The 17299-nt window shown below is 40.2% G+C and overlaps 1 protein-coding gene across 3 annotated transcripts in view; it reads right to left on the reverse strand.

The window, feature by feature from the left end:
• CTDSPL2 (CTD small phosphatase like 2) overlaps nt 1-17299 on the reverse strand; it is a 71559-nt gene that overhangs the window by 34292 nt on the left and 19968 nt on the right. The window contains exons 2-3 of one of the 3 annotated variants that reach the window (XM_077828695.1): nt 11744-11916; nt 4423-4632 (exon numbers count right to left, since the gene is read on the reverse strand). In XM_077828695.1, the coding sequence (XP_077684821.1) occupies nt 4423-4608 (186 nt within the window). In that variant the 5' untranslated portion in view covers nt 4609-4632; nt 11744-11916. Of the gene's footprint in view, nt 1-4422; nt 4633-10876; nt 10914-11743; nt 11917-17299 lie in introns of those variants that run through there. The other 2 variants (XM_077828696.1, XM_077828694.1) reach the window with 2 other exon arrangements.

Raw genomic sequence — 17299 nt, forward strand, 5'->3', positions numbered from 1 at the left:
CTAACACCGCTGTTACTCTGAAATATGACAGTGAAATTGACCAAAATGGACCATGAATTTGATAGGGCCCTATCCATGAACCTTTATAGAATGTTAAATCTGAAACCTAAAGATGACAATCTGCAGCATACTGAAACTATAAGGTAGATTGTTGGGCTCAAGAGGTAGTGATCAATGGCTCCATGTCTAGTTGGCAAGCGGTATCAAGTGGAGTGCCCCAAGGGTCGGTCCTGGGGACCGAGTGGCTAGGCAACAGTTCTGCAGAAAAGGACCTAGGGGTTACAGTGGACGAGAAGCTGGATAGGAGTCAACAGTGTGCCTTTGTTGCCAAAAAGGCTAACGGCATTTTGGGCTGTATAAGTAGGGGCATTGCCAGCAGATTGAGGGACGTGATCGTTCCCCTCTATTAGACTTTGATGAGGCCTCATCTGGAGTACTGTGTCCAGTTTTGGGCCCCACACTACAAGAAGGATGTGGAAAAATTGAAAAGAATCCAGCAGAGGGCAACAAAAATGATTAGGGGGCTGGAGCACATGACTGTTCAGTGGCCTAAGTGAAAAGCATTGGTGTTCTCATTCCAGTTCCTAGTGGACAGATACAGAATCATCACAAAAAAACACTATCATGACTGGCACCTAGTGGAACTCCTATTGATAGTCTCAGAAGAGAGGCAAAGAACTGAATGAGCATGGAGACTGAACTACCCTTTCATCCTAGAGGTGGTCCCTCCAAAAGAATAGACCACGGTGGTGTGGGGAAGCTACCACTGCTGCTGCCCTGGCTGTAACTGTTCTGCGGAAAATGGATTTCAGTCTCCAGGACTGTCAATTTTGCACCTCTCAGGAGCATTACAGTCACTAAAAAAGTTAAAACCCAAACTGTAGAGACAACTTTCCTTTTCCTGTAAGAAAAGCCAAAAGAAAACTCCACCACTTCTAAAAGATATTTATTTGATGAAAACAAACAAAGAATTAAAATAAAATATCCAGAGAAAAGACTAAAAGCAGCAAAACAAATAAATACAATAAGGAAAGAAAAGCCAATGAACAAGAGCGGTTCTGGCAAAATCATGATTAACAAAAGTGGAGTTAAGTGTCTGTCAATAGCATTCAAGAATAAAATGGCACAATATTATGTCATTGTTCTATGTGCTTTATATTAACAAATTTCTACTGTAAAGATTTCTGTTTACAATTAATATCCTGAATATATCCAATTAGTATTACTAATTGCATCATACTGAAACTAATATGGCAATGTCACACTGATATCAATAGGATATCTGTTCTTTAGATTTTTCAGAAACCATGGAATAAAAATGCAAGTTAAAGAATGGGTTGCAATGATTCCAAAGAAGAGGATGCACTGCAAGTCACAAAAGCAAAGCTAATGTAATTTATGATGTTACCAGAACCCACAAACAAAATAAATTTGGTATAACTTACTTCAGTCAATGTGTTGTAATGTTTCAAGTTTTAAAACTTTTTAAAAAATATTACTGGATGTGTTATCATTAAAAAAACCTACTATCTTAAACTTCTTAGAAACTGTTAAAAATGCTTTCTAAACAGGGCTCAGTCCTGCAAGGTGCCTGATCTAAACGACATCCTTATCTGCATTAGTTTCTCTATGATGTCAGACTGGTGGTCTGTAACTCTGATATTAGAATTAGTATGACTGTTTTAAAGTTATCTATTCACTTAAATGGGAGTTGAGAGCATTATGTAGATTATAAGATAAGGCCCAATGTCATCAGAATTTTATTAACCATATTTTAGTTACTTTTATGTAAGTAAATAGCTTGAACTTTTTGGGGGGGGTTAATGACCCCCCCCACAAGCCATCAGTATGATGTCAGAGTGATGGACTATGACTCTGATGTCAGAATTAGTATATTTTAAAGTATATGTTGCTATACATTTATTGCCACAGATCCATACAATCTATCTCTTAATTTATATTATAATATACAGGTAACTGAACTATTGTATAATATAACACACATACCACCTGAAAGAGTTCTGATGTTACCATGGTAACCACAAGACTACTTTGTGTTGTCATGAGAGCTTTGCAGTATAGCCCAGCAATATCAATCAATAGCATGCAATGTTAATGCCACTGCCACTACAAGTGCTGTTCTGGACACAGAAGACAAGACAGACAATATTTATGAAAAACATGGAATTTTATATTTAAAGGGAACTTGTGAAGATAAAATTTAGGATGAATATTTACGATTAAAAAAGGGATGGGGGAATTTTCCAAAATCTAAATCATCAGAAATCTTCCCAATTATTTTTTTAATTCCAATGAAAACTGTTTTTGTTTGCACTTAACCATATCCCTGAAGTGTTCGCAACCCAAAGTATTTTGCTTTGTGCTAGAGCATAGGAGTCAGAAAGTGAAATCGATTTATTGCCTGAGTTTAGTAATATGCAAAATTTAAACAGTTTTAACAATACAGAATTTTCCACAGGTTAAAAAAAAATGTTAACATATATATGATTTTATAGTTCCTTTAAGTCAGTGCCTATTTCCTGCTACAATGGGTGCTGAACAAATTCCTAGGACATGCTGAGTTGCATGGTATCTAAGAACATAAGAATATCTATACTAGGTGAAACCAATGGTCCAATTAGCCCAGTATCCTGGCGAGTGCCAGATGCTTCATAGGGAATTGAAAGAACTGGACCATTTCAAGTGATCCATCCCCTGTTGTCCAGTCCCAATTTCTGGCAGTCAGAGATTTAGGGACATCCAGACCATGGGGTTGTGTCCCTGACCATCCTGACTAATAGTCATTGATGGACCTATCCTCCAGGAATTTATGTAATTCTCTTTTGAATCCCGTTATGCTTTTGGCCTTCACAACATCACCTGGAAACAAAGTTCCATAGTTTGACTGTGCATTGTATGAAGAAATATTTCCTTATGCTTGTTTTAAACCTGCTGCTTATTAATTTCATTGGGTGACTCCTGGTTATTGTGTTATGTGAAAGGATAAACACTTCATTATTCACTTTCTCCACACCATTCATGATTTTATAGACCTCTAACATATTCCCATGTAGTCATCTCTTTCCTAAAATGAACGGTCCCAGGTTTTTTAATCTCGCCTCAAATGGAAACTGTTCCATACCCTTAATCATTTTTATGCCCTTCCTCTGCCTTTTCCATTTCTCATGTATCTTTTTTGAGATGGGGCAACCAGAACTGCATGCAGTACACAAGGTATGGGCATACCATGGATTTATATACTAGCATTATGATATTTTCTGCCTTACTATCTCTCTCTTTTCTAATGGTTCCTAACACTGTTTCTCTTTTGACTGCTGCTGTAGATGAGCAGATGCTTTCAGAGAACTATCCACGATGACTCCCAGATCTGTTTCTCAAGTGTTAACAGCTAATTTAGAACCCAACATTTTGAATGTATAGTTGGGATTATGTTTTCTAATGTGCATTACTTTGCACTTATCAACACTGAATTTCATCTGCCATTTTGTTGCCTAGTCACCCAGCTTTCTGAGACAATTTGATTAGAATTTTTTATACTTCACTGCATCTTTACGTATTATTTTAACTATAATGCAAAATTATAAAACTGCCATTTTTAACACTTCACTTTAACAATAAAAAACATGTTCTAGTCTAAACTAATTTATCTGCCATGTATTTCTCTGAAATATTTTTGTATGTTTCTGGCATCCTGGCTCTTGTTCTTTTAGTATCTACAGTTTTTAAATGGCAACATCAGAACTTCTAGACTGATAAGACTTACTGAAGAAAGGTTTTATAAAATCAGACCATCTTTTTAAAAAACAATAAAAATAACAGTTTTGAAAACTATTTCAAAGTGGCACTCACTCAAAAAAAGTAACGTACTGTATATAATCTTCCTCTAATAATTTGCACTGAGCAAGTTTTAAATATGAAAATCTGTGTGCTTCAGATCTGTGTCTAGATAGAGTTGAAAGAGATTCAGTAATTTAGCCTTGAAACTTCATGTCTAAGGTGCGATAAATAGGCACAAAATTCACTGAGGCACACAGAAATTATACCTGATTATACTATAGCTGAATTTGGCCTCTTGTATTCATAAGGCAACATTTCTTATTTCTCCAATGGAACATCTGATACTAAGTCCTCAAACTTACGGCACTATCATAAACGTCTGTAATTGTTTTATACAGAGTTGGATAGTATCAGCAACTTTGCAATTTAACTTCTATATCTGAATTCACACACAACTATTATGGGGCAATTTGTGTATTCTATTGTTTATAAAGCTGTTCTGCCTCCATAAAACATGCCTTTTACAAATGCTTATTCTTCTTAAGACAATACTTGATCAAACTTTAGAAAAAATGAATACGACTCAAAAATTTTAAAAAAAGCAACAAAACACTGAGCTCATACCTTGGTCGTGCTTCCTTTAATAAATTTTTTAATTGATGACAACAGGCCGGTTTCATTCTGCTGTGGTTTTCCTCCTCCAACAGGTAAGCTCTCTTCTACCTCTGAATGTTTCCTCTTTGCTCGCAAAGCACGCTGGGTGTGAATTTGATGTGACTGCTGAGAGGCCTTCCGCGTTCTCAGCCTCATTTTCTACGTGTACCACATGTAAACCTGTAAAAAGGGGAAAACAAGAACAGTAGGTTACTGAGGCACTGTATTAAGCCTGAAAGTATGAATCCCCCGCAGGCATATATTTACAAACATTCGTCTGATGCACTGTGCTTAGTTTTTCACTCACTATGTATCTCCCTTAATGTAAAGAATACTGCATTTTCAGGCAATAAAGCTAATTTGGTGTCACGCTTTGCATCAAAGTATAAATCATAGTAGAGACTGTGCATTAGATGTGTGTTAGGCTATCACAATTTACCAAAGGAATAGAAAGCTGATCTCCTGGACTACCATACCTGGAGTTATCGTAAGAGACTGATGTATATGTCCTAAACATGTTTACAACATAGGACTTAGTTATAAAATACGCATCACATGGTTGTTGTTTTTTTCTCAGAAATTTCTTTAGTGCTCATCTAACTCCAACTGCTGAGTAGACAGATGAAATTACCTATCATATGTAGAGGTTTAGGTACTGCAAAACAACAACTGTTCTGAGGATTTAGGAAAAGATACCAGCAGGGAAATGGATGGTTCATGGTCACAATGATATGATTCTGAGCTTTTCACCCGTAGGCCACTTCAAATCCAACCCAAGTAAACAGTGATCAAAGTTACAAAAAAAATGCTGGCAGTTGAGTAGTCTCAATTCGATTCCTAGTACAGAGATGATCATGTAACAAAAAGTATCACTACCTACATGCTTTTTAGTAGACTCAACAGGCAGCAAAGTGATGAACTGGCAGGGCCTTTCAACAGAACAAGGTTGAACTGCATTAGAATGATTTATGCTGCTGCTAGTTATGTTGTACTTTCTATAACTGTTGACAAACATTGACATCTGTGGGAAATGAAGCCCTATCTGGCACTTTTAACCAGCACCAAATTCGCCAACTATTATATCAAAGAGTAAAAGGAGTTAAGGTTTTTCAAAGACTGGAATAAATACTTAGTGTTCTCCAAAATTTAATGAAGGCCCACAGAAACTGTAACACAAATTTATAAAAATTGACCATTTATAATCTTGTGTGTATCAAGTAACAGAAGCATTACTACTCAGGGTCTAGGTTTATATGTCTTCATATTAATATTTACAATAAAATCACATTTAGTTGTGAAAAAATGTATACAGAAAGGTTAAGGCAAAGAAATAATGAAAACCTTCTATAAGACTTTAATCCATTTTATCTCTTCCCACCTATTCACCAAAAGAGGAGGTTACTTACCTGTAACTGGAGGTTCTTCAAGACATGTGGTCCCTATTTGCACTCCACTGGGTTACTCATGCGCCCCATGAGGCTGGAGCTGTGCAATTCAAAACCAACGTGTTTTGATCTGCGTACACGCCCTGGCTCAGCTCATACCTCTGACTGAGGGGATAAAGGGCAGGGTGAACCAATCGCTTTTCCAGTTCCTTCTCTACTGTGAATCAGATAAGATCCAAAGCAGAGGGGAAGGAGGGTAGGTAGTGGAATACAGATACACATCTCAAAGAACCTCCAGTTACAGGTAAGTAACCTCCTCCTCCTCTTTGAGTACTGGTCCCTATTGTATTCCACTGTGGGTGATTGACAAGCAATACCTAAATATGAGGAGGGTACGAGGACATAGACGGAAGGGCTGAGCGGAGTACCGACACCCCAAAGGAGGCATCAGCAGAAGAGTCCTGCACCAGGGCATAATCCCTTGCAAATGTGTGAATGGAACTCCGGAAGGCCACTTTACAAATGTCCAGGAGGGCTTACCTTCTGAAGAATCTCTACAGTTGTTGCTTGCACGCTTGTGGAATGAGCTCTTACCCCGTTGGGGTAAGAGATGGGCGGGGGGTTGAGAACTGATAGCAGGAGTAGAATGCAGCTGGATTTCCATTTGGAGATTCTCTGGGTGAAGATGGCATGCCCTGACTCCTTCTGCTACAGCAACAAACAGTCTCAGGGATTTCCTGATTGGTTGTGTTCTCTGCAGGTAAAAAAACAACGCTCATCGAACATCAAGGGAGTGGAGTCTTCATTCTTCTGCAGAAGAATATGGTTTCAGGAAGAACACAGGTAAGTGAATGGATTGGTTAAGGTGAAATTCCAAAACTATATTAGGGATTAATTTCGGGTGTAGATGTAAAAAAACCTTATCCTTATGGAATACTGTGTATGGAGGCCCTGCCATCATTGCTCCAAGTTCACCAACCTTCTTGCTGATGTGATAGCTATGAGAAAAACGACTGATGGAAAGGAGGGACATGGAACATGTAGCTAAAAGCTCAAAGGGGAGCCTTGTTAGCACTGAGAGAACAAGATTCAGATCCCACCGGGGTGCAACCTTCTGAACAGGTGGAAAGGTTCTTACTAAGCCTTTCCAGAATCTTATGGTCAGCGGGTCGGCAAAAACTGAGTAGCCTTGAGAAGGTGGATGGTATGCATGATCACGGCCAACTGGATTTGTAAGTGTTGATGGATAAACCTGCAGTTTTCATGCACAGGATATAGTCTAAGATGAGAGGAATATCTATAGTCTCTGGTAGAATGCCTCTTTGTTGTGTCCAAGATGAAAAGCATTTCCATTTAGCTAAGTAACGTTTTCTAGAAGACTCCTTTCTACTATTAGAGAGAATGCCTCATACAGCTGAAGAGCAAGAACATTCTAAGGATGCTACCCTTCCAAATGTCAGGCCCAGAGGTGGAGCAGCCATGGATTGGGGTGTTTGATCTTGCTGTTCCACTGGGTAAGTAGCTCGGGGAACTTTGGGAGGATGATTGGTTGGCAGGATGACATGCTAGGAGGTTGGGAAACCAGAACAGTCTGGGCCAGAAGGGGGTGATCAAGATGACTCTCTGTCCTGCTTGATCTTCCATACGACTCATGGCAGGAGCGGTGGAAGAGGGAACGCATAGTTGAAGAGGTCTGACCAATTAAAAAGCAGAGCATCGTCCTGGCAGTGGTGACCTAGGGCTCCTCTGACGCAATATGTGGTGCATTTGCCGTTTGCTTGAGCGGCGAATAGATCCCTGGTCAGGGTTCCCCATAGAGTTAAAATATTGCAGAGTACTGCATCATGAAGCTCTCACTCATGGTCAAGTGCAAAATGTCTGCTGAAGGAGTCTCCAAACATATTCTGCTTTCCCAGAAGGTAGGCTGCTCATAGGGTGCTGAAGCACCAGTTCCAGAGGCTGACGGCCTCTGCTCCCAAGGAGGCAGACCTCGCTTCACCTCACTTGTTGATGTAGAAGACAACTGTAGTGTTGTCTGACATAAGGACACGGTGAGCACGGATGGAAAAAAAAGACTTGCACACCTTCCATACTGTCCGTAGTTCCAAGATATTGATGTGCATCTTGGCCTCTCGAGCTGTCCAAGCCCCTTGAGCTCAGTGGTTGTTCTTGTGCTCTCCCCAACCTATTTGGGATGTGTCTGTACCAATGATCCTGTCTGGAGAGAAAGGGGACCCCCACACATACTTGATGAGGAATTTGTCCCCCATAACAGGGAGGACAGTACCTTGGCTGGAACTGTCACCATGGGGTTCAAAGAATGATGGCTTGGGGAGCATACTGACTATAGCCAAGTTCAAAGGCAACAACAGTGGAGACTTGAGAACAGGGTGATATAAGTGCACAAGCCATGTGACCTAGTAGGGACAGACATGTTTTGACCAGTTCCTGAGGGTTGCTTGTGATGTGAACTATGATACTGTTCATGGTCTGAAATCTGTCCACAAGCAGGTACACCCCTGTGGTGACAGAATTTAGGGTTACCCTGGTGAAGTCTAATCTAATGCTAAAACTACTGTTAAAACTGCTAAAACTATAAATGATTAAAATTGATAACTATTTACAATAAGGTTCTTTATTGTTTGTAGGTGAAGTCAAAGCTGCGGACACTAAGGGTTCTGACCTGGACCATGCAGTGGTGAGAAGGAAGTGGAGAAGCGAATGATCTGCCCTTCCCTTTATCCCCTCCATCAGAGGCACGAGGTGAGCCAGAGCTCACATGTGGACCAACCATCACTACTTTCAAAATTTCCGGCTCCAGGTTTATGGTGCACATGCATAAGCCACAGTGGAATATAATAGGGACCATCACTCGAAAAAGAACATGAAGTTATTTTCAACTTTTTTACATGAAGGTGTAAAACAGCAGCATTTACTAATATAATTTGTTTCTTATTTTTTCTTCTTTATGATCTGAGGCTGCTAAATTCATTTTTTGTGTAATCTATAGTAGGGGCACTTTAACAGGGTAAAAAGAAAAGGAGTACTTGTGGCACCTTAGAGACTAACAAATTTATTTGAGCATAAGCTTTCGTGAGCTACAGCTCACTTCATCGCCGTCGAGAAGTGGCAGCGGCAAGAAGCGTCGCTGCCGAAATGCCGCCGAGAAACGACAATGCTTCTCGGCAGCGGGGTGTGCTGTGGGCGCACAAAAATGTCCCGGCGGGCGCCATGGCACCCACGGGCACCACGTTGGGGACCCCTGTTCTAAAGGCTCTGTCTGCATTGTGCATGTTCCATTTGCTCACAGCCAGTGTTCCCTCTAATTTTTCCCACCCATGTGCAGAATGAATTTTGTTATGTGCACCAATATGGAGGTGATGTGTGACACATCACATCTATATTGGTACACATAACAAAATTCATGTGCTGGGGGTGGGGCCAAGGGGTTTGGAGTGTGGGAGGGGACTTAGGGCTGTGGCAGAGGGTTGGGGTGCACGGGTGTGAGGGCTCCGGATCAGGTCGGGGATGAGGGGCTTGGGGTATAGGAGGGTGCTCCAGGGCTACGGCGGGGAGAGAGGACCCACCCCAGCTCTCTCTCCCAGCAGCAGCATGTCGGCTGGGCTGGGGGGGAGGCGCCTCTCAGTGGCACAGCAGCTCCAGGGCTGGGGATGCAGGATAGGCACCCCTTCCACAGCATGTCCAGGCCAGGGGAGGTGCCCCAGCCGTGCCTGGGGCCGAGCTGAGCTGCGCCTTGGGCCAGGCCAGGCCAGCTGTGCCACTCCAGCCGCAGCGGGGCTGGGCACCCCGGCCATGGCAGGTCCTCCAGACCACAGCAGAATTGAGGCCGGCAGAGGGGCACCCCAGCCACAGCAAGTTGGGGGCTGGGCTAGGTTGGGGCTGGGGGAGGGGCGTCCCATCTCCAGCAGGTCCCCGGGCGGATTCCCTAAGTGCCTGCACGGTGCTAAACAGGCTGCTGCATGGCCACGCAGCTTACAGAGAACTTAGCTCATAGCTCCTATGCACCATCCTCATAGAGCATGCTTCATCCTTGGGCTGCAGGAGTTGAGCAGGATTTTTCCTACAACTGTTCTTCCAGCCTCCAGGGGCCACTCTGGCACTTTGCACAGTGCTGCCCCGGAATGGAGGAGTGTGTTATCCCAGAATTTGAACAAGCTAATTGCAACCATATTGTGTGCATTCAGCCACCGTGAATTAATACAATAGAACACCACATAGTTAAGGGTTAATTTGAACAAGCAGAGCTTCTGGAGGTAAGGTCAAATACTAGCTGCAGGCCTGCAGTTTCTGCTAATCAGAATGGGAGAAGGTGAGAAAAGGGTCAACAAATAGAGACTGAGGGAAAATAAGTGGATGGAGATCTTGAGTTTGGCCACCTTTGATACAGAAGCTTATTATGACTAAGGCTTTGCCTACACTAGCAGAGGTGTTAAAAAAAACACAAACACACCCCCCGAAAGACAAACGTTTTGTCAAGGAAAAGCACCGGTGTGAACAGCGCTTTGTCGACAGGAGTGTTCTCCTGCCAATAAAGCTACCGCCACTTGTTGGGGGTGGAAGTTTTTTGTTGGCAGGAGAGCTCTCCTGCTGACAAACAGCAGCTACACTGCTCACCTTTTAGCAGCACAGCTGTAGCGGCATAGCTGTGTCGCTAAAAGCTGCGTAGTGTAGACATAGCCTAAGACTGTTAGAAATGTTTTGTTGATAAGTAGTTTATTGAAGTTAGGAGAAGAGATGACCCAACAGAGGTCACTATGAGCTATGTGTTTTCTAAAAATTAGTTATAAAAAGACTAGACAATAGAGTGTACTTTGGAGCAGTTCTCTGAAGCTAGCCTGAGATTTTTTTCCTGACACCATGCTCCCTGGTGGGTAAAAAAAACGGCCATCGCTAACATGCTGCTAATTACTCAGTACCATCTCAGATTCTAGGTAATTATTTGTGATGTTCTAACCTATTGCTTATGTCTATGTGTACTTAAATCTAAAAACAGTACTTTTAGATAAGAGCACGCTTACTTGCATTAATCTTTCATCAGCCGAAAGTGCTGTGCTCCCATTGATTTATTCCTGATACCACCTGCAGTGAAACAGTTAAGTTACCTCTGCTTTGGGTTCTGAAAACCCTGGGTAACAACAGGAACTGAGAGACTCTCTCTCTTCAACTCTCAATGCTCCCCCTCAAAGACAGAAATATAAGGCAAAATCAAGCTCTCAGAAGTTAGGAAATGCCGAAATTAATAATGCCCATGCAACCCTAACTCATCTCCCTTTTGCTTGTGCATTATGATTCATTTTTTAATTACATATGCATATACACGGGGGGGGGGGGGGGGAATTAAGGTTGTACACAGAACATTGATTCTGGCATTTCCTAACTTTTTGAGAGCTTGACTTTACAATTACTACATTCTTTTAAGGTAGTTTATTAGGATGATAAGTATTTAATACATACATTACTAATTAGCGATGTAAACTCTACTACATATTATAAAGAAACAGAAAAAAAATTCAAGCAAAACTAACCAATACCATTTCCAGCCTGCATTCTTACTGTATAAAAACAGTTGTAAAATAGCTATATCTGAAAATAAAATAAGAGTTAAGCCCAGAATCCTAATCAAATTCTAATTTGAATAACTATAACCTTATGGCCTTAAGAAAAATCTGTGAATCTATTTAAATTTCTCCAGTAGTTTCAATCTAATACAGTATTCCTAAACTGTTATATAGTATTGCAGGGTGTTATAAAGTAAGTGCCAATTCCACCCCAGAGATGGCTGTAATGATTCCTAAACAGGCAAAGTTTACATATTGCTCCAGGTCTTTTCTGGTATTCAAGATGCTATATAAACATAATATATAATTACGAATAGGGGTACCCACAGATATATCGATGGCCAAATTACTGTGACAGAAAGGTCAAATCTGACACATTCCTCCCTTCTTGCTCATCAAGATTAAGGTACTGGACTGGAACTCAGAGATCTGGGGTCAATTCTGCCACAGACTTCCTGTGTGATCATTGTACATCACCATTTTTCTGTTTCTCAGCTCTCCTTTTTGAAAAGGGAGATAAATATTAGTCTTCCTCACTGGGGTGTTATAAAAATAAATTCACTAGTGTTTATGAGACAATCACACTAATGTGATGGGAGGTCATAAGTACGTAAACTGATCAATCTAAAGAAAGTGAAACTTCCAATAACATATTCCATGAACTCTAGATCTTATACTTTAGGAATAGTTTTCATCAGATCATTCAAACATTCATTATCTCCTAATTATATTATAAAAAATTATACTCAAGTAGATTTTTTTTTGTCTATCCAGTCCAAAATAAAAAACAAAAAACAGCACAAGAACACAGCAGAACCTCACTAATTCACATTTTTGACTGAGATACCTATCAAATACTGATTACTACAAGTTAGGTATTAAGTGAATAAACAATAAAATAAGGTATGGTTTAATATATCCCAAAAGTTAAACTACAGTTGTTAAAATAAATGAACAAATTTTATTTATGCTTCATAAAGTCCCAGCAAAAGTACTGCAGTATATTTAGTGTAATAACAAACCTTAATAATATGACAGTTCTACAGCAATCTTCTAATAAAATTCTGATGAGAAACAGAGAAAGACTGACATTTTTGGGGTCTGAATGAGCTAAGTTCTACTGTAACAAGCAAATGTGCATATATATGTTTATACAAAATACCTGTAAAATTCAGATACCAGAAAGAATATTTAATTACAAGAAACATTAGTAATATAAACATAGAACTTGTGAAGGAAATCTCTCATAAAATATACGATAACTACAACTTATGTAGCCTGTTTCAAAAAGGGAACAAAAATTAAGAAATCAAAATATGACTGAGTTAATGTTTCCAAATGGTATATATATATTTATCCTGTTAAGGTACTGTTCAACTCATCCGTACATTAATGCCACAGAGTTCTTTGGCTTACTTCACATCCTGGGTATCAAGCCTCAAGTTATAAATATCCCTAATGGACTTAGCAACAGTTACCTACAATCCTCTCGATGACAGAAGTTTGCTTTCCTAATGCTCAATGCAGCCAGCAGTGTGCTGCTTTTACTTGTATTACTTTTTGTGTGATTTTTTAAAACATGCACAAAACAACTGACTTACTAGACTGTGTACAAATACTTTAGCCTAAACATGCACATGAATTTCCTTGCTCACACACATACTGTTCAGATAGTGACCATAGTATCCTATTAAATTAAGAGCCTGAGCAATATATTATGTAACTGAACATTTCACTTAACCACATTCTGCTAAGACAAGACTTGCTTGTATCTTTACAATGTTAGTAAAAAAGAGGATGCATATAAACTATATATTTGTACTGCCTTTGGGATTTTGGTAGAAAAAAATAATTTGAACAAACAAATTCCTTTGCAGCAGTCTCTTTCAAGAGCAGATAGCTTGGCCAATCTGGAATTCCCACCTTATAAAATAACATTATTTACATAACATCATGAAAAGCTCATAAAGGTGTTAACATAGCACAAAGAGCTTGAAGACTAATAAATACATTTACCGCAGATGTGCTCAACACTAAAAGATTAAAGTCATTGGTGTCCCCGTATTTTATTTATATAACATAAAAATTCTGAGAAATATCCTGCTTCCCTTCTTTCCTTGTCCAATTCTTAAAAATTAAACAATAACAAAGTAAACATATGATGAAAGGTTGGAGACTGAAACTATGAGTTCACAATATTCTGAAATTCATTCTTTAAAGAAAAGGAATGGATAGAATGGGATTATAACCAGGGTGGATAAAAATCAATTATTTAAAAAAATAAAATGTTTTTATTGTGTTATTTAATTTTAATAAAATTGTAAACCTGTTTAAAATGAATAAAATCAAGGAAGCCGGGGGTGAGATCTACTAGTTTTAAAAGTTTGAAGGATAGCTGAAGTAACTTAGGAAACTGTCTCATTTTCAAGAGAGTCAGGCAAGCAGGAACTTAAGCTCCAGTCCCTTTCACTTAGGCATATTTGAAAATTTTCCCAGGCTGACCTGAAATAATCACTTTAACTAACTGACTACAATGTGAAACATACTTTTATAGAAGTTTATGTGTACAAAACATTTGTTTTGTTTAATAAAAATAAATCATATTTGCTGTTGTGTGTTTAATTCCAAGCACCATCCTAATGCAGCTTGACACAAATCATGAGCAAAAAGTTAATTAACTAGTAAATAAGCAATACATCTTTCAGCATTTTTAACACACTAAAAATGTAAAATTAGTAAGAATCGGAAAATATTAATCTATATCATTGCTTAAATAAATGTATATAGTTATAGTTTACCCTCCTAAGTAGCAAAAAGAGGTACCAAATCTAGTGTAAAGGCTCTATTTAGCTGTAAATCAACATGTTTTAATGGTTTATCAACCAATAAGAATTCATCTGAATTTAAAAAATAACTGTAATACAAATGGAAAAATTTATTAAAATTATTTAAATCAATGCTTTCCACCTGGTGATTTAAATCGGGTTGACTCACACAAATCCATCCTGATTATAACTGCAACCTTGATTCGGCACTCTGTGACAGAGGGGAAAATAAGTAATAAAGGAACAGTTAAAACCAAGAAGTTTAAAGAGCTTCTCTCTATTCCCTCAAGTTCTTACGTACTGAGTTGTAAAGGTTCACCACCTTTTAAATATTATCTCTGTTCTACAGCTTAGATATTGTGCGTGTACTGGAAAGAACCTCCTTTGTATGACTAGCATTTCTAAATAAAGAGCATATTTCTGCACAATTTTCAATCAGGGATGAATTTTTCTTAATTTTTTCCGTCACTGATGTTGGAGCAGGATCTAATTTTCTATGAAACTACTAAAAGCAGATTTAAGTGTGCACATACCATTAATTTAAAGCTCTAAAGACTGCTTAAGGAAGATGCCACCCAAATTGAAAAGTTGGAAGACAAAACAGTTAGAAGGTAAAACAGCAAGAACAATGTTACACATGACAATGCTAACGGTAAATTATGCTTGATAAGAAAATTAAGAATTATGGAGGTGACCAGACATGTTGGACTGCCATCCCTCAAGAGTCTATATATTCCAAGAATAAGTATGGTATATGCTGTAGACGATTAATAGCAGCACTGCAGGAACTGAAATTAAAGTCACTGCTGGTGTGTGGCTTAAATGAGTGGCAGGAGCAAATGAATTCTAAGCAAAGTATGTGAAAAAGTTTGGAGTTGTTTTTCATTTGTTTGTTTGTTTTTTTCCTACAGCACCCATCATTGTAGTATCTAAGCCGGGGCGGGCAAACTACAGCCCGCGGGCCGAATCCAGCCGGCAAACTGTTCTAAGCCGGCCTGTGAGCTCCTGCTGGGTCAGGGGACAGACCATGCAGCTCGGCCCCACTCCAACCAGGCGCTGGGTCAGGGGCTGCCCAGCGCTCCAGCCGGCGCACAGGGTCGGGGCCGCACCACGCAGCTCCTGGAATCTGCGGCATGGTCCCGCTCTGGCTCCTACATGCTCCAATGGCCCCTTGCAGAGCTCCAATGGGAGCTGCTGGGGTGGTGCCTGCGGACAGGGCAGCGTGCAGAGCCACCTGGCCACACCTCTGAGTAGGAGCTGGAGAAGGGACATGCCACTGCTTCTAGGAGCCGCTTGAGGTAAGCGCCACTCAGAGCCTGAACCCCTAAGCCTCTCCCCACGTCCCAACCCCCTGCCCCAGCCCTGATCCCCCTCCCGCCCTCCTAACCCCTCGTTCCCAGCCCAGAGCATCCTCCTACACTCCAAACTCCTCATCCCCAGCCCCACCCCAGAGCCTGCACCCCCAACAAGAGCCCTCACGCCACCCAACCCCTATTTTGTGAGAATTCATGGCCCGCCATATAATTTCTATTCCCCAATGTGGCCCTTGGACAAAAATGTTTGCCCACCCCTGATCTAAGCATTCTCTGCTCAGATTAGATATGTAGACCCAAGTGCATTTCAAAAAATCTCATTCTTCTCCCTCCTCTGACTAAGGAGATTCTGCTTGGCTGATGTCAGGAAGAGGCTCTTCCTGGCCAGTGATGACTTTCTGTGGAGGAGTGGAACATCCTTTGTTTAGCGTAAAGGGTTGGAATGGAAGAAGGAAGGTATCTTTATACTATATTCATCTGTGCTCAAGTCTTAGAGTTGTAGACTGGCATTTTCCCACACTGCCCCATCCATGCATCTCTAACAATGTTCTCAAAGAGAAGAAGGTAATTCAGTCTCAGTAATCCCTCTACTGAGACTATTCATAAAGATGTCAATTACTGCCATTTATGATGTGGACACTTGTCTGTGATCAACTCACTTTATATAGAGCAGTGAACTGCTCCAATGACAACTTTCTGTTACTATTAACTTAGTCTAGATTTGAACCTGTGACCCTAGAAGTGAAAAGCTCAATATTCCATTAACATTCACCTCAGCTAAACAGATCTCATTGATAAGAAACTTTGTCAATGTTACTTTTAAAAGATTTGGGACAAACAGTAACACAAAAGCCAGACTCAGAGATACAGAAATTTAATTAGAGTAAAAGTTATCTTTCAATTCCTTTTAGATGAATCATCCTGGTCAGATCACATCAGCAAGTTTCATTGTTGTGAGGTGACCCAAGTTTTAAAAATTAAAAACTCAAAGACTCACTCGTTGGACTGCTGAAGTATTCACAACTATCATATATCAACTCCACGTCACAATAACTTTCTGCCTTCTTTAGAAAGATTATATCTTTAACTAGGAATGAAGAGGGTTTGTTTGTAATTAGCACCTGTTCACAGATTCTACATTTAGATTATTCTTCTGATCTAAAAATGATACACTTCCATGCATTCGCTGGCCCTTGCTTTGCCTACCTATGTAGTTTTGTTTGCAAAGTTGGAGTTACAAATTTCTTCACTAATAATGCATGATCTCCCAGCCTAGATAGCCCAAAAAATGAAATGCTGCTCTTAGTTTATTATTTTTCCATACAAAAGTCTTCTCCCTGTAACAAACGATGCACACTCACCTTGATCATCTTAATCAATCAGTCCTTCAGCCCTCGTATAGATTACGCCGATCACAACACGTCTTCCATTCTTCTTGTATCCTGGCCTTCCTTCTCCATGTGCAGCCATGTCTTTTCATAATAAAATCTTCCCATCTCTTTGGAGGTCGGCCGAGTGGTCGTTTCAGGTCCCGTGGGTACCACTCAGCAACAGATGCAGTCCATCTATTGTCAGTGAGCCTTGCTATATGCCCAGCCCATTGCATTTTACTATGCCTGCTCTCAACAACGACGTCCTCCACTCCACTCTGCTGTCTGATCACTTCATTGGGGACTTGGTCGCGGATTGAAATTCCCAGCATTCTTCTTTCCATCGCCCTCTCCATGAGTCGCTGCTCCTCCATC

Source organism: Eretmochelys imbricata, chromosome 10 (assembly GCF_965152235.1).
Source record: "Eretmochelys imbricata isolate rEreImb1 chromosome 10, rEreImb1.hap1, whole genome shotgun sequence".
NCBI lineage: Eukaryota > Metazoa > Chordata > Testudines > Cheloniidae > Eretmochelys > Eretmochelys imbricata.